Genomic DNA, 22,487 nt, shown 5'->3' on the forward strand with positions numbered 1-22,487 from the left:
TTATTTTCATTGTACGAATTAAAATTCATGTTACACGTGAATAATGTTAATTATTAATTTAGCATTAATAATTATGAATAGTTGAAAAGATAGCTGCTAGCCTAGCATATTAGCTGTCCTTCAGCGCCCGCGTGTGGTCATTATTCACAGAAGAAAAAAAATCACAAGAACACTTTAAGCCCTCTCCTATTTCACAAAATGAGTTTATTAAAGCACAATATTTTATATATTCTCTCGTGAATGTATAAAAAATAAATCCAAATAGCTAAATACCCCGGTGTTCCCTCGACCAGCGAGGCAACAATCCAAATAAAACTGATGACTTAAAATTGAAAGCCTGACAAAACCACTAATGCCTTCACTTCTGTGTGTCGTAAATATAGATCCTTGGTTAACTACCGCGTGTCAATATTATATACTCCTCTCTTTATCAGCTGATGAGTGAATGAGGGAGCGCGCAGGTGTGGAGCGCGTGAACAGCTGGACGGACGCGCGCGCTCCCTGTCCGCGGTCCTGAACGCGCTCCCGCACCTCCTGCGCTCCACGCGTCGACTTCTTGCCATTTCTTTCTCTTTTTAACCAGTTTCAGCCTTTTTCTGTGGTGAATTCCGATGGAATATTCTCGCTGATGAACATGTGGAGAAAATGGAAAAGCGAGGAATCACAGAAGTCGACGGAAAGGGAGTTTCAGAGGACATTCCAGTGAGATTTCGATTGATTGAGTGCTTTATAGGTCGTCTGTAAGGAGTAAATACGCAAAAATATATATACCAGGTCGAGAAATAGCCTACTGCTCAGGATTGCACACTCAAGGAATATGCTGAAACACCTCACAGCTGATTCAAATTAAAATATTTCTTATTAATATCGAGTGGATTATTATCTCTGGCTATGGATACAGTAAAGGAACGAGTTTTGGCACCCGGCAAGGAGAAAATGAAGAATCTGGCCGGGAAAACCCTCGGACACATGCACAGGTATACCTATCCATATATAAATAATATCAATACTATCACCTTGAAGTCAATTTCACATTTACTAAATATCTTTTCAATTGTTTTATCCTTTTCAAAGGATGTCTACCTGAAAAATAATCAATATGTTAATAATTAATTATATAAAGGTGCTGCGTGTTCTTTTAGATATTTTTCGTTGTCAAAAAAATAAATAAAATGAACGACTGGATGTGTTAAAGATCGTGATGCGATCGTGTAAAGATCTGGAGATGAAAGAATTCCTCGGAGGATCGCTCCTCTGCCCACAGCGGTACGGAATTATTAATAATTCATGACGAGAAAATCGTGACACGACGAGCTGCGAATATGTGCCTCAATAAATAAAATTAATAATATCAAATCACAGCGGTGGTGATAATAAAAAACACACACTGTGTTTAATTTTATCGATGAAAACCTGTGCTGATGGTTATTTCAGATGTTTTATTTTTTACTCCAATAAAGTCCTTCTAATTCTATAAGAAAATTCTGATTTTTATGTATTAAATTGTAGATTATGAAACGAGTCCGAAGCATTTTAAATGATTTATAAAACAAAAACATTTAAAAAATCGATATATGTGTATTTATGTATAGAATATGCTACTCGTTTTGTGCATTATACATTATTGAGTTTATTTAGCATTTATTAAACTGTTAAAGCAGACAGAAAAAAATGTGTAATCAACGAATAAATCGTATATAACGCATTCCATATTAAAATATGGTCACGTCTGCATTTTTAAGCCGTAGGTATGTATTTTGGTGAAGATGTATGGGATAAAAGAAATGCTGCAATGCGGTGAAAATAACTCAGTTTGCCAAGTCGTGCTCAGACAGATTAGATATTCAACTCCACTCCATCTGTCCTGTTTGTTTGCTGAACGTTTAATAATTTATTTATTTATTCAAATAAAATAAACAGCTCATTTTCACACACCGGAGGAGGGAAATGGCACGTTTTGGTCTAAAAGATTTCGCTTGAAAACAGATGAGATTTTATTTTATCCAAAATAAAAAGAATAGAGCACATAGAGCATATCTTTATCTTAGATTTAATTAGTTAAATTGCACGATCTTCTAGTGTGTGTGTGTGTGTGTGTGTGTGTGTGTGTGTGTGTGTGTGTGTGTGTGTGTGTGTGTGTGTGTGTGTGTGCGTGCGTGTGTGTGTGATCATAGAACATTCTATTGTTCTACACATTCAAGAATAAATGTTCTTTGTCGGCTTTGAAAATTCAATGTAGAAGATTACAATGCACCCTAAAAATGCTGGGTTGTTGTAACCCAGCGTTGAGTCAAATATGCACATTTATTTCTCAATTAAATTTAAATTGCCCACTTGAACCCAACAGTTGGGGCTTGTCCATAGTTGACCCAACGTTTGGTTGCAGCAACCCAGCATTTTTAGAATCCAATCGAACATTCCGCAAATGTTCTTAAATAGATTCTTACACTAAGAAAATGTATTCATTGACAAAACTATCAGCCATTCGTTTTTTATGCCACTAAAATTGACCATTTGCTCCACTGCATTTAATTTTAAACATGTTTAATGGCTATTCTACATGCTTAAATGTCCACCAGTATAAACTAACGTCCTGAAAGCGCTCGAAACAAACGAATAAATGCAAGTGAGCTGTGGTGTGTCCGCGCAGGGCGATGGAGAGGAAGCAGAAGACGGGCGAGGTGATCGAGCTGACGGAGGACGGGCGGCCCGCGCACATGCCGGAGAAGAAGGCGCCTCTGGTGGACTGCACGTGCTTCGGGCTTCCGCGCCGCTACATCATCGCCATCATGAGCGGCCTCGGATTCTGCATATCGTTCGGGATCCGCTGCAACCTCGGAGTCGCGATCGTCGACATGGTCAATAACAGCACCATTCACAAGGGTGGCAAGATCATCATCAAAGAGGTGAGGAAGAGGGACTGATGGTGATAACCTGCAGCATCCTCTTACAGAACCCGCCCCGCTACACCACGCCCCCTGTCAATTTGCCCATAACGCAATATAATACAAGTAAAAATATGTGCAAATGTTCAATGAAAAAGGATGTAGTATTTTTTAAGGTTACTGGCTGAAAACTATTTATATGTGCGCGAACGAACAAATTAAAATAGAACCTTACTAAATATAATTAGTTTAAATGCAGTCCTTATAAATTGTTTGCAACCACTAATCTTAACAAAAATGTAGTACATCCAATTAATATGTTTTATTTAATGTGGACAACCCCACTGGGTTAAAAATGTGGCATTTAAATAAAAAATAAATGAAGTTTGTCCATATTTGACCAAGCGTTGGGTTGCATTTTTAGTGTTCATTAACAAAATAAACAATTGCAGCGCAAAAATACGTTGTCAGATTGAACAACCACTATAAAATACAAAATATACCATGAGTTAAAGGGAGAGTTCACCCCAAAAATGTAAATTATGTTGAAAATATATAATTATATATATAATAAATAACTATTATTATTAGTATTATTATTATTATTATTATTATTATTATTATTATTATTACGAATGTTAGAAACTGGTGGCCATTAGTATTTATTTCTCTACTGTGGAAGTCAATGGCTAACGCATCCTTTATAATATCCTCTTTGGAAAAATAAAAATATTAAATGTTTAAACATCAAACCACCTCAAAGTGCCTTTTAGAAATCCAATTTATATATATATATATATATATATATATATATATATATATATATATATATATATATATATATATATATATATATATATATATATATATATATATGTGTGTGTGTGTGTGTGTGTGTGTGTGTGTGTGTGTGTGTGTGTGTGTGTGTGTGCGCGCGCTTTTTGTTCTTGTTCAACATGACAAACATTACGCAATACTGGTGTGCGCATGCGCAGACAAACTCAGGTATGACAATCTGACGGATATAAAGTGAGGAAATAATATTAATTTTTTATAAAGAAATAAATCTACTTACATATGTAAAAAAATGAAAATAAAGCGAGATAAATAAACAATCATTTTAAACATAAAGAGTTGCGTATGTTTATGGATTAATCACTATTTTTTCCCCCAAGAAAGCGAAGTTCAACTGGGATCCGGAGACGGTGGGAATGATCCACGGCTCGTTTTTCTGGGGCTACATAGTGACACAAATCCCAGGAGGATATATTTCGTCACGACTGGCTGCCAACAGGTAATTCGTCTTAAATATTACCCTCTTTATTAATATATTTGCCTAAAGAAATCCATTTTATCTGTGTTTAATATTAGGAAACATTTTTAAAAAACGTTTTAAATGCCATGTCGTGTCTTTATATGGTTGCCATGAATCCTGAATATAGAAGAGCAGACATTTCCTCTGGAGACCTCATTAACCAGCAGACACACTCACGTGTCTCTGTGTGTTTCTCACCGTTTTTTTCTGAGACACGAATTGATTTAACAAAAAACGCCCTTTGACTGAAATAGATTCACATTTTTAGAAACCTGGTATGTGGATATACCGAGTTAGTCATAATGTACATCTAATACTTATATTGATTTTAATACATTTTTATTCATGCTTGCTGAATTATTGTCTTTAAGAAACAACAGGCTACTTCTAATATTTTTCTTTTACATTTTAGTCAACGAAAAATGGAAAAATCTCATATTTCATGGAATGAAATGGCATGATTATTGATAATTATTAGTTACTGAGCATATGTTTATTATAGGCTACAATACATCCTTTTTTTAAATTAAATCAAACACTCCATAAATGCTGGGTTGTATTAACTCAATAGGTGAAATATGGACAAACCCAACAAAAAGGTCATATTTTGGTTAATCCAACCCAGCATTTTTTTAGAGTGAAAGGACTTTTAGATATATCTTCTCTGATTGGCGTTTATTGGCGCAAGGGTGGAATCAACCTGTCACTCACATGAAATCCACCAATAGCAATCCACGAAACATCCAATCAATTCCCAATTAACAAAAACAAGCCCCGCCCACATGTGTAATTGCTGGTTCATTTCAATAAAAGTTGCTACAGGAAAGAAAACACGAGTAATTCTGGTTTCATGCTAACTGAATGTTGTGGCCAAATCTACCACAAACATCTGTTATAAATGTAGACCCATACATGTCAATTTCCTTGCTTTTGAGAATTTTTATATTTTTACTTACATGATTTTGATTTCACACATGGTTGCAGCTTGTGTAAATTATATCTCACACATAATTAATAAAATATGTGGCTTCCTGCCTATTGCTAGCTACTAGACACCGATGCCTTCGGGTATAACTGCCTATAAATCTAAAATCTCTCAATCTTATTTACTACACAGACAAATAAACGTTTCAAAATGGAGGTTGCTTTAAGCTTTTACCTTTTCAGTCCTTAAAATAATACATTCTCCAGCTATTAAGATTTTTTTTAAATGTATTGTATAAAATATTTTTCGTTGTTTTGCTATCCTTATGGAACCATCAATGCCAACCTTTAAAGGAATTTATTTGCTGCTCATTTTACAGATTTAGGCTTCTTTCACAGCAGGTTCCTGCATATTTGATGCAGCTTGACTGGAGGGCAATCTATATTTTGAACAATTAAAAAAAATAAAACGATCAGATTAATTTTGTGCCCGCTTTGATCTGCAGGGTGTTTGGTGCTGCGATCCTGCTCACATCAACCCTCAACATGTTCATCCCCTCTGCCGCGCGGGTGCACTACGGCTGTGTGATGTTTGTGAGGATCCTGCAGGGCCTCGTCGAAGTAAGACTGTTTTTAAATGTGTATTAAATGTATAACTCAACCCCAAAAATGCCAATTTAACGTTGATGTACGCATCGAGGGACCATTCAATAGTCGGGGTGGCTCGTTTTATGCAATGTAACAAACAGAAAGTCAAAAAATGCGGATACAAACATCACAAAATTAACCCTCCTGGAAATATTGAGGTCTTATGAAGTGAAAATATCAGTCTGCTCAAAAAACGATCATTATTCTCACATTATTAACTCTCTTTACGCGCTGTGGTGAAACTGAATTGGCGCCATTACCGCGCATGCGCCCCGTGAAAGCGCGCGCTTGACTGAGAAGATGGCGTTATAAATAATGTTCAGTTTCTTGCACAAAGCCATCGTTTCTCATATATCTCATATATCGTCAGCAGCTGCAGGGATTCATTTCACGTCGTCTACACTCGTCTTTATCCGCGTTTGTCTCTCAAAACAACAACACGAACGTATGAATCACCACAAATACAGAAATTATGCAGTGTTCTGCTGAACAAAGAGGGTCACCTACCATTTGCAACACCTGAGGCTGAATACATAAAATATTTCAAGAAATGTTATTTTTTTTTTTACGTTAACTAATTTGGGGATAGGGACGGTTGCAACATGGTGAAGTTGCAACAAGATTCCTCCATTCAGGTATGAGATAGAGTAATGATATTCATACTACATATTCTCAGTTAGATCTGAGAGAAATCAGCCATATGTGACCATTTCTTCAGTATAAAGGTTATTTTGGGGGTAAAAAAAGAACATTTTTCATACTGTCTAATCTGTTTTTCAGATTATTCATTCGTATAATTGAAATCACTGTTTTCTTAGCTTTAAATTGGTATATCTATCAAGTGTTAAAGCTAATGTATCTCCCTAGCACTGACAGTTTTATCAGAGTGTAGGCTACGGAGTTGGGACAGTTGCAACATGCTGTCCCCTATGACAACATTCATTGAAAGCTTGTCATATTACCAATGTACACTTTTAATTTAATCAGTTTCAATGTAATTTAATTTTAAAAAAAAGAACTATTTGATTAATTTGGCGTCACGGTGGCGCAGTGGGTAGCACGTTCGCCTCACAGCAAGAAGGTCACTGGTTCGAGCCTCGGCTGGGTCAGTTGGCATTTCAATGTGGAGTTCGCATGTTGTCCCAGTGTTGGCGTGGGTTTCCTCCGGGTGCTCTGGTTTCCTTCACAAGTCCAAAAAAATGCGCTATAAGGAATTGGGTAAGCTAAATTGTCCGTAGTGTATGTGTGTGAATGAGTGTGTATGGGTGTTTCCCAGTGACGGAAGGGCATCCGCTGCATAAAACAAATGCTGAATAAATTGGTGGTTCATTCCACTGTGGCGACCCCTGATTATTAAAGCAACTAAGCTGAAAGAAAATGAATTACTCTATAATGTACAAAGTAAAGGTGTCCTTGGTGAGCGGAGAGGTATACCATTAATAAATCTGAATTATTCATTATGTAAAGCACATGAAAGAATACATCATCGCGCAGAAGACACACTAAAAGCACAGACTCTATAGAAGAGAATAAACAAACTCTGAAAAATAAAAGTGAGAGGCTTGTGACATTATTCAAACAAGAAGCTCAAAAGATGAACACTGACAGTATCCGCAGCTGCTGGTTTTGTGCGCTGTTCATCTGTTATTCTACACTGTTGTTCAGTAATAGATGATTGTTGACTTGAAATCAGACCCATCTGAGGTTTTCTTGTGACCGCAGTATAGCTCCTGTTGTGTGTTGACATTAGCTCTGTACATGTACTTTCATTTGCTGCAGCAATTTGTGACTGATTGTGTGACAATTAGCCACTAATGGAGATTTAATGGGCAGCATTATTGTGTTAGTGGTGAATCAGGTCTGATCTGCTTGCATTCGCGTAAGTCTGCACGGGTCATTAATCCTTGTTTGAGGATCAGTTGTATGTGTTAGGGTTCAGCTCTTAAAGGTTAGACTCGTGTGTTTTTTATGACGTTAAGCATCTTCGTTCTAGAGAATGACAACAAATGATAATGTTATTCGTGAATTGAAAAGAGGCATCAGATTTTGATTTCTGCTTTAATAAGGGAACATTTAATAATGTTCGATCATTTAGTTAGGTGTGACTTATATTTATGAAAAATAAAATAACATGCTTATTCTGACTTAACATTAATAAACTGATATAATAATACATTTATATAAATTAATATAAGAATCTAAAACAATTATTCAAAGAATAAGCAAACTATTAAGTGGACTATCAAACTAAATGCTATTATATTTGGGTTTATAAAGAACTTGCTGATAAATGGGTAAATCCTAGTTTGAAGGATTGTTTTTAAAGTTTAAAGATTTACTATAGCAAGTAAATAGCATTTTATATAGCAAAGGGGCTTTTTATGTAATATTTTGATTATCTTCATGTTATCTGTGAATTTTGGGTGTGATTTTATGACAATAAGTGACTTTGATTTGATTGTGTGTGGAAAAAATCATACTTCTCACACATTACAATAAAAATAAATGTGAATGTGTATTTTTTAAAGCTATAAACTATATTAATAATATATTATATATTATAATATATTATATTATGATATATCGAAGCTATAAACTATTTTCAAAACCCTTAAAATGATACTATTATTAGCATTATAACTTTTATTTTTCATTTTATTCTATTTATTTTTTATTCTTTTTTTTTTGTTTTATTTTATTCTATTTTTTAATTAAATTTAATTTTATTGCACATTCCAGGGTCACATTTTTACAAGCAGCTTCATGAGAAATTCAATTAGAAATTTATATTAAAATATATAAAAATGTATTTAAAAAAAATAATTATATATATAATAATTATTAAAAATATATTAAAATAAATAAAAATGTTACCTTTATTTTGATGAAAACATCTTCGAGGTACATGGATGTGAATGTCAGAATTTTATTTTATTTTATTTTATTTTATTATTTTATTTTATTTTATTTTATTTTATTTTATTTTATTTTATTTTATTTTATTTTATTATTTTATTTTATGTCCCACTACACCATAGAGCAGGGATGTCAAAACTCGGTCCTGGAGGGCCGTTGTCCTGCAGATTTTAGCTCCAACTTGCCTCAACACACCTCCAAAGGTGTTTCTAGAAAGCCTAGTAAAGCTGCGGTCACACCAGAGTTTGTGTGTGCGAAATCCTGTCGTGCGGTGCTGCGAAAAGGGGCGGGATTAAACAAGATGATTAGACATTAAAAAAAGCGAGCGATTGGTACATGTTTTAAATTTCTGCGGTCACACTTGACTTTTCTTCCCATAGACTTCCATTCATACGCACGCGGATGCGTCAGACCAGAAACGCAGGATCATGCATTAAGTTTCGCAGTTCGCTGCAGTGCAAAGTTCAAGCTTGGTGAACTCTGACCTGCGAAATCGCATCACTTGACTGCGTGAAACCAATCGAGGATCAAAACAGGACCTCTCTGGACATAAATTTAAAACATGGAGCAATCGCTCGCTTTTTTAAAATGTCTAATCATCTTGTTTAATCCAGCCCCTTTTTGCAGCGCAGAAAGAATTTCGCACACACAAACTCTGGTGTGACCGCAGCTTAAGAGCTTGATTAGCTAGCCCTGGTGTAGCTGATTGGGTTTGGAACTAAACTTTGCAGGACACCGGCCATAGAAGGTCAAAAATGTACAACTAGCTTCATAAGAAATTAAATGAGCAATTAAGTTAACTAACATTTCTAATTCTCCGTTTAGTCTAAAGATTAGTTTGACTGCAAAGGTAAAGTAAATGTGATGATCTCCAATGTTTCTGTGTCCAGGGTGTGACCTACCCAGCATGCCATGGGATTTGGAGCAAGTGGGCTCCACCACTTGAGAGAAGTCGTTTAGCAACCACCTCTTTTTGTGGTAAATACAATTTGCATTTTAAAATAGCTCACTCGACACTGAATACTCAAACATATAACATTTGTAAAAACGCTGTGTTTCAGGCTCATACGCAGGCGCTGTGGTGGCCATGCCGCTGGCTGGAATATTAGTGCAGTACTCAGGCTGGTCTTCTGTCTTCTACATTTATGGTAGGTGTATAATCTTGACTGTAATCTCCTGTAATGTTTGTTTTTGCGTGTACTTTCCCATGATTTTCTCTCCATTTGGGCTTCAGGGAGTTTTGGGATCGTCTGGTACATGTTTTGGATTCTGGTTTCATACGAGAGCCCGGCGGATCATCCCACCATTACGGATGAAGAGAGGACTTACATCGAGGAGAGTATTGGAGAAAGTGCCAAACTGCTTGGGGCGATGGAGGTACGTCTGAAAATCCCTTTGTCTCAGATTGTTTTGTGTTTATTATGTTGGAATTGGGGTGACATGGTGGCTCAGTGGTTAGCATTGTGGCCTCACAGCAAGACGATTGCTGGTTCGAGTGGCGTTTGCATGTTCCCCCCGTGTTGGTGTGGGTTTCCTGCGGGTGCTTCGGTTTCCCTCACAGTCTAAACACATGCGCTATAGGGGAATTGATGAACTATATTGGCCGTAGTGTATGAGTGTGAATGAGTATGTGTGGGTGTTTTTCAATACAGGGTTGTGGCTGGAAGGGCGTTCGCTGTGTAAAACATATGCCGGAATAGTTAGAGGTTAATTCCACTGTTGGCTGATGAAGCCAAAGGAAATGAATGACTGAATATGTTGGAATAAATGATGGATTTTAAGTTTGCATTCGCTCTGTAGTTGTTGTTAATCTGTTCCCTTTGTTGCTTATTGTGTTCACCTGTGTCTTGTTTAGTTCATTATTTAGTCTGTTTATACAGGGATCTCAGTTCCATTCTCAAATTTCTGTGTTCTTATCATTGTATAATTATATTTTGCATTACTCTACAAAATATTTACATTCGAAGCTTCTTCTGAGATAATAGAATTAAGCCTTGAATGTCTGTAGTTATATTTTATGACGTTACTACAAAAAATACAGTATTTTTTGTTAATACGGAGATACTAAACCGCATGCGAAGGTGTGCGGCTTACTTTGTTGCACTGAATATGTTGTGTTGAAAGATATCTGAAGTACAGTTATGTTTTCACTATCAGAAACTTGTTTTTCTTAGCAAGAAGTTGCTAGGCAACAGAGACATGCATATTCAAAGGCAATAAATCAATAGTGGACACTGAAATGCAAAAAAAGTGATAGTATGAAATATACACACATTTAGGAGAAGTCAGGATATTATATAGTAGGGCTGTGCGATTAATCGAAATCGAATCACAATCGCAATTTGAAACGTTGCGATTAGCTAATTACAAGAGGCTGCAATATGACTTATGTATTATTTAATTTCTCCCGCCCAGAGCAAATATGTGCGTGGTGTCTGTGTGTGATAGTCCTACTAGCCAATTGAGTGTGCCCACTTTTGTTCTGCCCAATTAGAATTGCGCAACCGAACGGCCACAAAAAAAAACAAACAAACAGGAAAGCGAGGACCAGTCTCCCTCCGTCCGACAAAAGACATTATAGGAGTTTTGAAAGAGGCAAACCCCTGTCTCTCTCTCGCTCTCTCTCTGTCTCTCAATTCAATTCAATAATTGCTTTATTGGCATGACAAATGTTACAAATGTTTGCCAAAGCATTTATAAAGTTTACATTAAAAAGAACACACACACACACGCACACACACGCACACACACGCACACACACACACACCATGTTTTATATAAACATAGTAAACACAGCAAATAGTCGTATAGTATTATAATATATAGTATAATAATAATAAAATAATAATAATTAAATACAGATAAAAGTAAATAAATAAATACAATAATAAATCAGCTCTCTCTTTCTCCGTCTTTACAATTAGGTGTATACAGTATGTATGTGTATGCAGTGTGTATATACAATATTGATGTGTGTGCGTGTATGTATATATCACACACACAAACACTACAGTATATATATATATATATATATATATATATATATATATATATATATATATATATATATATATAATTTTTATTAGCATTATTTTGAATAAATACATTGCATTTTAAATAATAAGTGGTATCGATATTCATTCATTCATTCATTTTCTTTTTGGCTTAGTCCCTTTGTTAATCCGGGGTCGTCACAGCGGAATGAACCGCCAACTTATCCAGCATGTTTTTACGCAGCAGATGCCCTTCCAGCTGCAACCCATCTCTGGGAAACATCCACACACACTCATACACTGCGGACAATTTAGCCTACCCAATTCACCTGTACTGCATGTCTTTGGACTGTGGGGGAAACCGGAGCACCCGAACGCAGGGAGAACATGGTATCGATATCGGTATCGTAAAAATTTTAACAAAAAGTATCGGCATCGTATTGCATTAAAAAACTGGTATCGCCCATCCCCAGTAGTATTTGGCCCAGATGTTAAATACTGATATGTGGGCCACGTATGTTTGGCCTATCTTGACCCACATCTAAAAACATTAAAATAATCTTTTGAATAAAGAAATGTTTTGTCATTTCCATCTTCCTGTTTACATCTAATGCCTTCATTTTAACCCAGGAAACAATCAAGGTTTATTAATCTAATGTTTCCTGTATGTTGCAAAATAACTGAATTTAATCTACATTACATTATTTTCTTAACCAAATTATTATTTTATAAATTATATTATTATTAACTATTACTAACCATTACCATTATTAGCGTGCCTAAAGTGCTTCATGGGTTTATCAATTTCATCTCAGTCATGACGCACCAAATATGGCTTCCAGACAATGGCCAAACATGGGCCATAACTGGTCCAGTTTAGGCCGAGTTGTATGTACTGACATAATAGCATTTGTATGTATTGTATAAACCCTTATATGAAAGCCAGACTTGGTCCATTCATGTAGCGTAATTTACTTCAGCATGTGGGCCAGGCAAAAGCTGATTGTGTGGGCCAGAGCTGGGCCAAATAAATTTAGCTATGTGGGACGTAATGCAAATTCCTTAAACTTACACATTCATTTTTTTCCCCAACAGAAATACAAGACACCCTGGAGGAAGTTCTTCACCTCTATGCCGGTCTATGCAATCATCGTGGCCAATTTCTGCAGGAGCTGGACCTTCTACCTGCTGCTCATCAGTCAGCCGGCGTACTTCGAGGAAGTGTTTGGCTTCGAGATCAGTAAGGTGAGAGAACAAGCTCCTTGCATTAATCAACTCTCACATTTGACTGCTCGCATCATTGGCTGTACGGATTGGTTTCATACTCGATCCTTTCTTGTCGGGCCTTGGTTTGTCTCATTACTCTGTTGTACTATCTGCGTCTGCCCTCATTCATGTATTGAGTCGCCCGTATTGGATTGTGTGTGAGATGTTGGCCATTCAGAAATGTGTGCTCGCAGCGGCGTACATAAATAAAAGCTGACATTGTTATTGATCTTTGGCTCCTGAGCTGAGAGAGTGATATAAATCCTGCAAGTCTGACAGCTGTAATTGAAGCATTCGCTCGGTCAGAACAGCTTCATTGGCGCTGCATTGGGGATTGCTCTTAGGAGCTGTTTTGGGGGTTTATTAGTCCAGGTTTGATTAGGATTTTAGTTTTTGACATATTTTTGAACCACCCGTTACATTTAGAAAACAAATAAATGTGTGTATATATATATATATATATGTATATGACAGATAATTGACTTTGATAATTGATATTAGTGCTGTCAATTGATTAATCGAAATTAATTACATCCAAAATAAAAGTTAGTATTAACTAAAAATATTTATGCGTACTGTGTATATTTGTGTATATAAATATATGCATAAATATATTGTATAAATTATTTTGTATATATATTTATATTTATTGTTTTAAATGGCAGCAACTTGATGCATTTAGACATGGTCTAGACGATCTGCTGCAGTTCGAAGCGAGCATCAGAATAGGGAAGAAAGGGGATTTAAGTGACTTTGAACGTGGCATGGTTGATGGTGCCAGACGGGCTGCTCTGAGTATTTCAGAAACTGCTGATCTACTGGGATTTTCACGCACAACCATCTCTAGGGTTTACAGAGAATAAAGGAAATATCCAGTGAGCGGCAGTTCTGTGGGCGCAAATGCCTTGTTGATGCCAGAGGTCAGAGGAGAATGGCCAGACTGGTTCCAGCTGATAGAAAGGCAACAGTAACTCAAATAAGCACTCGTTACAAAGGAGGTCTGCAGAAGAGCATCTCTGAACACACAACACGTCCAACCTTGAGGCGGATGGGCTACAGCAGCAGAAGACCACACCGGGTGCCGCTCCTGTCAGCTAAGAACAGGAAACTGAGGCTACAATTCACACAGGCTCACCAAAACTGGACAATAGAAGATTGGAGAAACGTTGCCTGGTCTGATGAGTCTCCATTTCTGCTGACACATTCGGATGCTCAGCTCACAATTTGGCCACAGTGTCTCCATCTTCTGATGGCTACTTCCAGCAGGATAACGCACCATGTCATAAAGCGTGAATCATCTCAGGTTTCTTGAACATGACAATGAGTTCACTGTACTCAAGTGGCCTCCATAGTCACCAGAGCTCAATCCAATAGAGCACCTTTGGGATGTGGTGAGATGGGAGATTCGGATCATGGATGTGCAGCAACTATGTGATGCTATCATGTTAATATGGAGCAAAATCTCTGAGGAATATTTCCAGTAGCTTGTTGAATCTCTGCCACGAAGGATTAAGGCAGTTCTGAAGGCAAAAGGGGGCCCAGCCCAGTAGTAAGGTGTACCTAATAAAGTGGCCAGCGATTGTGAATTGAAAGACTATTCACAAAGAAAGAGTCTATGAATCAGATTAAGACCTCGTTATGTTTTCAAATCTTTTACCTGCTAACAATCTACATAAACACGATCAAAGTCACTCATTTGCATAATCTCCGCCTCCTGCAACATACAGACACTCTGTAATGGGCGTTTCCTTTAACCCACAGAATAGATACTAAACCACCAATCAAATTAGACTTCCCCAGCTGACCAATCAGAGCAGAGCTGGCTTATGGAAAGGGAAGGGGTTTACAGACCTGAAGCTCTGAATGGGATTCAAGCGAACTGTTTCAAATATGCTGGATAAGTTGGCGGTTCATTCCGCTGTGGCAACCTTAAATGAACAAAGAGACTAAGTCGAAAAGAAAATGAATGAATGTTTCAAAATCATAAAAGGCATTTAAATCATCCTAGGAGATTCAAACACAATATCAGGACACTTTATAATGCCATGTGACCTAAATTTGGACAAGATAAGTGCATTACATCTTATGTAAATGCTTATGATTGTGGTAAATTCTCCTTGTACTTGTCTATACTGATGATTTCTGTGTCTTTATTCAGGTCGGTATGGTCTCTGCTCTCCCTCACCTGGTCATGACCATCATCGTGCCAATCGGTGGACAACTGGCCGACTATCTGCGCAGCAGAAACATCTTAACCACCACCACCGTCAGGAAAATAATGAACTGTGGAGGTGAGATCTGATTTATGCACGATTTATCACAGATAATACACAGTTTATTAGACGTTTGCTGGCGTGAGCGCTGACCCACACGGTGTTGTGTTGTAGGGTTTGGCATGGAGGCCACTCTGCTGTTAGTGGTGGGTTTCTCTCACAGTAAAGGTGTCGCCATCTCTTTTCTGGTGCTCGCTGTTGGCTTTAGCGGCTTCGCTATATCAGGTGAGACTTTTTACAGTACTGCAGTCACATACTGTTGAAAAGCTAAATTATTCCTGTGAAATATAACCCCTTATTCTTATATTTCCCTAGTGATGTTTAACAGAGAAAGGACATTTTAATAATAAAACATATTTTAATTCTGAAGAAAGACTGATTTTAATTTGGTCTTGGAACTATATTATTATAATATTATTAGTTCCCTTAAGAATTTTCTTTTTTGATTGGCTACAGAACAAACCATTGTTGTCCAATGACTTGCCTAATTACCCTAAATTGCCTAATTAACCAAGTTATACCTTTAAATTGCACTTCAAGCTGAAGTATCTACTACATAGGTCTCAAACTCAGTTCCTGGAGGGCCGCAGTTCTGCACAGGTTTGCTCCAATCCTGATCAAACACACCTGATCCAACTAATGATTATTTGGATATCGGTTATTTGGATCAGCTGTGTTTGATTAGGGTTGGAACAAAACTGTGCAGAGCTGCGGCCCTCCAGGAACTGAGTTTGAGACCTATGATCTAGTCTCTTTCAAAATAACTAGTGAAATATTATGTAGTGTCATCATGGCAACGATAAAGAAGGATTAAGTTATTCGAAATTAGTTATTAAAACTATCATGTTTAAAAATGTGTTGGAAAAAATCTGTTTAACATCACTTGTATGTTTCCATTCACATTAGAACAGAAAATATGATAAATATTTAAAAATGAGATACATTTCATGTATTTTACGTGCAAGCATTTCATGTAGGTTGTTTATCCCAATTTGACCAATCAGATGAGACCTTACTCTCTTTATCCCCGCCTCCCAAGTAGTTGCTGTTCTGCTATTGGTTAGAGCGGCCCAAAGGTGAACCTAGAGCTGAAAAACACTAAAGGAGGCCAATAAGAGTCATATACTTTCTGATTATTTGTAGTATGATCGTTACATGAACTAATTATTTACAAAAAAACTGGCTAATCAACATAGCATTTCTCTTGGGAAATGTTGATTCGCAAGAAATAGCTTTGCAATGCTGAGTAACAATATTGTATCATGCTGCCCTAATTCACATACAGTATAATTATGCACATCTTTGTGTAATTATGTCATGTCATGTGCATTATAAGGTGCAATTCATTTATTATAAAAAGATTTTGATTATTTTTTTGTTCGCTTGTACAGATGGGATGGAAACTGCTTTGTTGGCAGATTATTAGTGGAATATCCCAAATTTGGAGTTGTTCTAGATTACATTGCCTGTTTTGATTTACATGCATTCTGAATGCATAAATATATAACAAAAACATTCCCAGTTTCTTAATTTATCCTATGTTTTTTTTTTAAGGGTTTAATGTCAACCACTTGGACATTGCGCCGCGGTATGCCAGCATACTGATGGGTATTTCTAATGGCGTCGGCACACTTTCTGGTATGGTCTGCCCTCTGATTGTAGGTGCTATGACCAAAAATAAGGTGAGAAATCATGCATTTTCATCGTTAAATTGATAACTTAACTCAAATAATAATCTTAAATTGGTTTAACATAGAAATAGAGATTAATTGAACAGTTTGTACACAATAAAACATATTAGAAACCGTTTTGTTGAACATTAAATTGAATACACCAGGCTTTATGGCTCATAATAAATGATTTCAAGAGTTCACACTTAGCTGATGATTGATTATAAAGCTTGAACCCTGACCTCATAAGATCCTCGAGCCTGGGGCTCCCTCCCGTTTGCATGGCGAGAGGGGAGTTTGAGCACAGGTAGATCTCGAGAACTCCTCTGCTGTAGTAGCTCATGAACAGCCAGTGATCGCTCTTTAGAGATAACTACTTACCAGGAGCATGTCTATGGTGCTGATTTGGATTAGTCAATTAACTTAAGCTGCATGCTTTTGGACGGTGGGAGGAAACTGGTACACCTGGGAGAAACCAACGCAAGCATGGGTAGAACGTGTAAACTCCGCACAGAAACGTCGGCTGGCTTGGTAAGGACTAGAACCAGTGACGTTCTTGCTGTGAGGCAACAGTGCTAACCACTGGGCCATTGAAAGGAGGAGGAGTAGAGGTGGAAGGGGGGATTCTTCAGAACAAAGATGGCTGCTATATGGAACGTAGGGTATTTATAGTGGCTTAGGAATCTTCTGATTGGTAAATCATAAATTGGTTAATGCAAGACCAGCCGCAAGCAATCATAAGCACTTGATCCTCTAGAAATTAGTTTATAAATAAACTAAGCAGAAAAAATCAATTCATTCAGAGGCTCAGACTGAGCAAAAATAAGCAGTTTGGTGCGATGATATACACAAAAACATGAACTTCTAATTGTCTGTATTGTAAATCAGTAAGCTCTTTGTAACAGTAAAGCAAACTGCTTACATACAGTTACTTTAGTATCAGTTATCAGTGTATATCTTCAATAATATGTGTTAGTAACGTTAAATCAGTATGCTTAGTTTTATGATCAGTAAATAAAATCTAATTTTCTTTTTCTTTAACCTCACATCCATTTTGAAAAGCTTTGAGTTTCAGTGTTTATGTGCTTATAGTTTGCGAAGATCAAATGCTTAAAAATATCTCAGATCTTCTCTGCTTAAAGGGATAGTTCACCCAAAAATGACCTGTTAATGTACTCAACCACAGGTCCTCCAAGATGTACATTTTTCACACATTCTTCAGCAAAGCAGCTGGACCATAAGACTACATTCACACATTTGTTGAGAGATGTTTGACCAGGATGTGTATTAAAGCCAATAATATTTTAAACGATGTTCATTTTCTTACATAGAGTGATTGTTTGGCCTCACAAGACACAATCAGGAGCCACGACTATTGATTTGGACTCATGTGTATGTTTATTTTTAATCTAAAAACCTGTAACCACCACAGATTCAGCTCAAAATCTTTTTTAATGTTCTGCGGAAAAAAAACCTACATCATGGACGACCAGTGGGTTAATAAATGACAAGAAATTGTCATTTTTGGGTGAACTAACACTTTAATATCTGGGTGCATCCCAGAAATCGCAGCATTTTTCATTAGAAATGGCCAATTCTGAGCAAATGCATTCTCAGGCTCCTCGTTTTTTTGTCCACCAGACTCGTGAAGAGTGGCAGAACGTGTTCCTGATCGCGTCACTGGTTCACTACGGAGGTGTGATTTTCTACGGGATCTTTGCATCGGGCGAGAAGCAGCCATGGGCTGATCCGGAGGAGACCAGCGACGAGAAGTGCGGCTTCATCGATGAAGATGAGTTAGCGGAGGAGACGGGCGACATCACGCTGAGCCATGCTCCTTTCGGGGCCCAAGGCGCTCTTGGGGCCCCGGCCAAAACATACGGGGCCACAACACAGCTGAACGGAGGCTGGGCGAAAGGCTGGGAGAAAACCGAAGAGTTCATCCAGGAGGACGCGGAGCGCACCTATACTGGAGACGGGTACTCGTAGATACATTCACTAAAAAACTAAACACATCTTTAACAAAAACAAAATAAAGGGAGAGAAACTATCCACCTTTTTCCTACGATGCTGTGTGCAAGCTGTGGGAGTATCTTCTGTTAAACTCGTAAAACATATTTAAAAATACTATAGTGATTTAAATTAACCATTAAATAGTAAAGTACTTGGCTGCATCCGAAATCGCATACTTGCATACTATATAGTACGTTAAAAACAGTATACGAGCCGAGTAGTATGCCTGAATTCATAGGATTTGATAAACAGTATGCAAGAAGTACCCTACTTCTGGTGAGATTCTGAAGTGCACATCCAATGGACGCTACGTTATCCCATGATGCAAAGTGAGAAGATTTATGAATGCGAGTAAATAGGTCACGTGATTGACTAATGGCGGATGTAGTACGTTTAAATTCCATTCATACTACTCGCATTCATACTGTATAGAACACACTACTCAAACAGTGGTGTAGTAAATTCTAATTCAAATGCAGTACATACTTGAATAGTATTTCAGACGCAGCCCTTTAAAGGTCCAGGGAAATTAAACGTTTTTTAGATGTTAATTTAACATTTTTTAGATGTTAGCATCAGTATGTAAGTCTGGAGGTTTATTCAACTGTAGGTTATATTATACTACAATACACACAGTTAACTGTAGTAAAACAAAAGTGTACTACAGTATTTATTACAGTTTACCAGTTGCAAATAGTATAATATATACACAACAATGGACTTTAGTATAGTGCGTTTCAAAAATATGAAAGATAAATCCTGCCAATTTTGAATAAATCAAATAAACATTGAAAATTAAAATGAAAACCAGATTAACAGTTTCATTATAAAACACTGTTTGCAAAATATGAGCTAAACTGAACTGAACTTAAACACTACAAACTGAACTACACTGTTCCTATTTACTACGACCTTTTATGTGAAGCTGCTTTGACACAATCTACATTGTATAAGCGCTATACAAATAAAGGTGAATTGAATTGAATTGAATTGAATTGAATTGAATCGAATTGAATTGTTCGCAAAATATCTGCCAAAATTGAAAATAAAATGAAATTATTTCATTTTCACTGCGACAACACGTCGTCCCTGTCAAATCGATAATTAAAATGAAGTTGCGGACTTAACATTTAATTTTCACTGCATTTCTGCATAAAGACTGCCAATATTAAGACGGAAAGCCAAGCTAAACAAGAAAATGCAAGCACAATTTTACCAAAGCTTGTTATTAACGTTCACGCTATAATAGTGACAATTCAAATTAAAATGTAAATGTAAGTTTTCCTTTTATTGACACTTTTATTTCAGTTTTCATTTTCAACGTCGACCTGTATGCAAAACCTATGCTAATCAGTGGGAGGGGCGTATTCAAGTGACGTCGAGTGTTTTCAGAGGCTAAGCCGAGGGCAGAACAGAAGCAGTTTTGATGGATGGGACAGCGTCAGTTAGTAAAATAACAGAAGTAAAATGGCAGAAACTGTTAGTCAGCTTTTACGTGAAGCACCTGCTGCACTGGTACAGCGAGAAGAGCAGAGGACACAGTATAACTAACTGACAAACATTTGTCCCGCAGCAGGAGTAGCGGGCTTCTTCGGTGGCAAGAGAAACTGTGCAGCCATAATTACGGCAGGCCTTGTGATGAATTCGTATACTGTATTAGGTCTTGTGACATTAACAACAAAATCTTTGATTGACAGCTAAATTAGCTTGGTAAAGTTGGTTTCAGGTTTGATATTCGCCGGACTTTCTCGCACGCAATTTTAGGGGTCTTCTCAAATTACGTGCAATAAATTACTAGTGTTTATAAAGAAATTCTCACAATTCATCCATCGAATGATAAAAATCAGCTTATGAGAATTAACAAATCCATTTAAGACAATGAAATACAACCAAAATCCAGAAGACAATTCAAAAGAGCTTTGGCAAACAGATATGCTTGTGATGTTAATGCTACGTTAAAATATATAGCATAACATTATTTTCATGACAGATTAAAAATAAAGCACAAAGCCATACGCCGTTTTGGAAAGAAATAAAATTACAATGTTGATTACAATTAAAGGTTTTCGGTGCAATCTAACAGTATTGAGGCACAGAAATTCAATAATCAAATGTAAAATAACACACTATAGTCTTTATTGTATAAATAATTAAAATAATCTTTTTTAAAGTGCCAAACTTTTTAATCTCTTGTGTCTAAATGGTTTAAATTCACTTGAAATGTAACTTCTGCAGATTCGCACATTGCGATAATGGTGCCAAAACAATATATCGTGCAACCCTACTATATATATATATATATATATATATATATATATATGGATCATTTACAGTGCGACCTCATTATACAAAATAATTAATTTCAGTTCTTAATAATAAGGAAGTTCCCCAAACAGAAAGTGCAACTCATAATTTAAAACACAGTCATCACATATGGAAAAAGGTGGATAGAGAAAAATAAACATAGTCTTTATCCAATCCGAAGAGGAGATATTTAAGAGAAAATAATCTATTCAAAGACATCAATTAGAGCACACAGATATTTATCAATAAGCGAAGCGATATTTAGGATTATATAAAGAATATAAATCAGTCGATGTTTCTAAAAAAAGTACTGTGGTTTACAACGTGTAATCATAAGACAATATTTAATAGCACAGACATCTGTAATCAAAGCACAGGTCTTGGCTGTTTCTGCAGGTTTAGACTAGTTCTGTTGAGTTTTCGCGTCTTCGGCTGTAGTAGATGAGTCTAACTAGTCAAAACCCAATTAGAGTAGTTTAGATTAGCGTCGTCGTTTTGTTGAAAAGAAACAAGTGTTTCACTCTGGTTTACAGAGCTCTCGCCATTGACCTTATGAAAAATATGCAAACATTTGGGTTATTGAATTATATGATATAAGAACGATTGCTGTTTATCATTATGTACGTGTACTATATTACACATTTATATTAACCGGTCCCTTTATTTGGGACTTGAAACTAGAAGGTAGACGTCTAATAACCGTTTGGTGCAGGAGGAATCTAAAATAGCACAAAATTTGCAAAACACAACCGCTATATCTGAATACTGACATGTGTGTTAAAGTGTGTGAACTATATTGATGAACCTTTAAATGTTGAAACGTCCTAAAGTACACTTGAGAACTTTATAAAGTGCAATCTTGTATAGATTTCCTTCAGCTAGTTTCATCGACAATACATTCGAGTTGTGTGCTTGGCAATACAGTCCTGTATTTTAAGTGGTATTAAGCTGGTCTTCATTTCAAAGGTTCCATTTTAGCCAACATGTATAATGACGAAGCAGGCGTTTTTGTTTTTTTAAGACACTTTGAATGCACTGACATGTCGTTATTTGGAACAAAAAAACTAAGAAAAAAAGTAATTTCTATCTTTAAGTATGTGTTTTGACATGGATTTACCGTTTCTGTGAGACTGTTGTGAAGCTGGGTCAGTGATATCTGTGCTTACTGTTTATTGGGCCATATTTATCATATCAGCTGTTCATTTGGGATGTATATTATGATGGTTGCAACATGGGCTCATTCTGAAAACATAACCCTATATACATTTCTGGAGATCGCG

General features: G+C 36.6%; 1 protein-coding gene across 1 annotated transcript; it reads left to right on the forward strand.

Annotated features, from left to right (window-relative positions):
- The first annotated feature begins 496 nt into the window (after positions 1 to 496).
- slc17a6a (solute carrier family 17 member 6a) lies at positions 497 to 20,094 on the forward strand. The gene is made up of 12 exons (XM_056452152.1): positions 497 to 977; positions 2,651 to 2,906; positions 4,061 to 4,179; positions 5,631 to 5,745; positions 9,579 to 9,666; positions 9,750 to 9,836; positions 9,923 to 10,065; positions 12,777 to 12,926; positions 15,106 to 15,238; positions 15,335 to 15,445; positions 16,775 to 16,902; positions 18,532 to 20,094. The coding sequence occupies exons 1-12, from the start codon at positions 892 to 894 to the stop codon at positions 18,877 to 18,879; spliced, it is 1,764 nt and encodes a 587-aa protein (XP_056308127.1). The 5' UTR covers positions 497 to 891; the 3' UTR covers positions 18,880 to 20,094.
- Positions 20,095 to 22,487: the final 2,393 nt, after the last annotated feature.

Source organism: Danio aesculapii, chromosome 25 (genome assembly GCF_903798145.1).
Source record: "Danio aesculapii chromosome 25, fDanAes4.1, whole genome shotgun sequence".
In the NCBI taxonomy this organism is placed as follows: domain Eukaryota; kingdom Metazoa; phylum Chordata; class Actinopteri; order Cypriniformes; family Danionidae; genus Danio; species Danio aesculapii.

Excerpts from the sequence above, each read along its gene's own strand:
- slc17a6a (XM_056452152.1), top strand. The coding sequence starts at position 892 with ATGGATACAGTAAAGGAACGAGTTTTGGCACCCGGCAAGGAGAAAATG. Across the intron at positions 978-2,650 it reads ACCCTCGGACACATGCACAG|GGCGATGGAGAGGAAGCAGA; the intron begins GTATACCTATCC and ends GTGTCCGCGCAG. Across the intron at positions 4,180-5,630 it reads TCACGACTGGCTGCCAACAG|GGTGTTTGGTGCTGCGATCC; the intron begins GTAATTCGTCTT and ends TTTGATCTGCAG.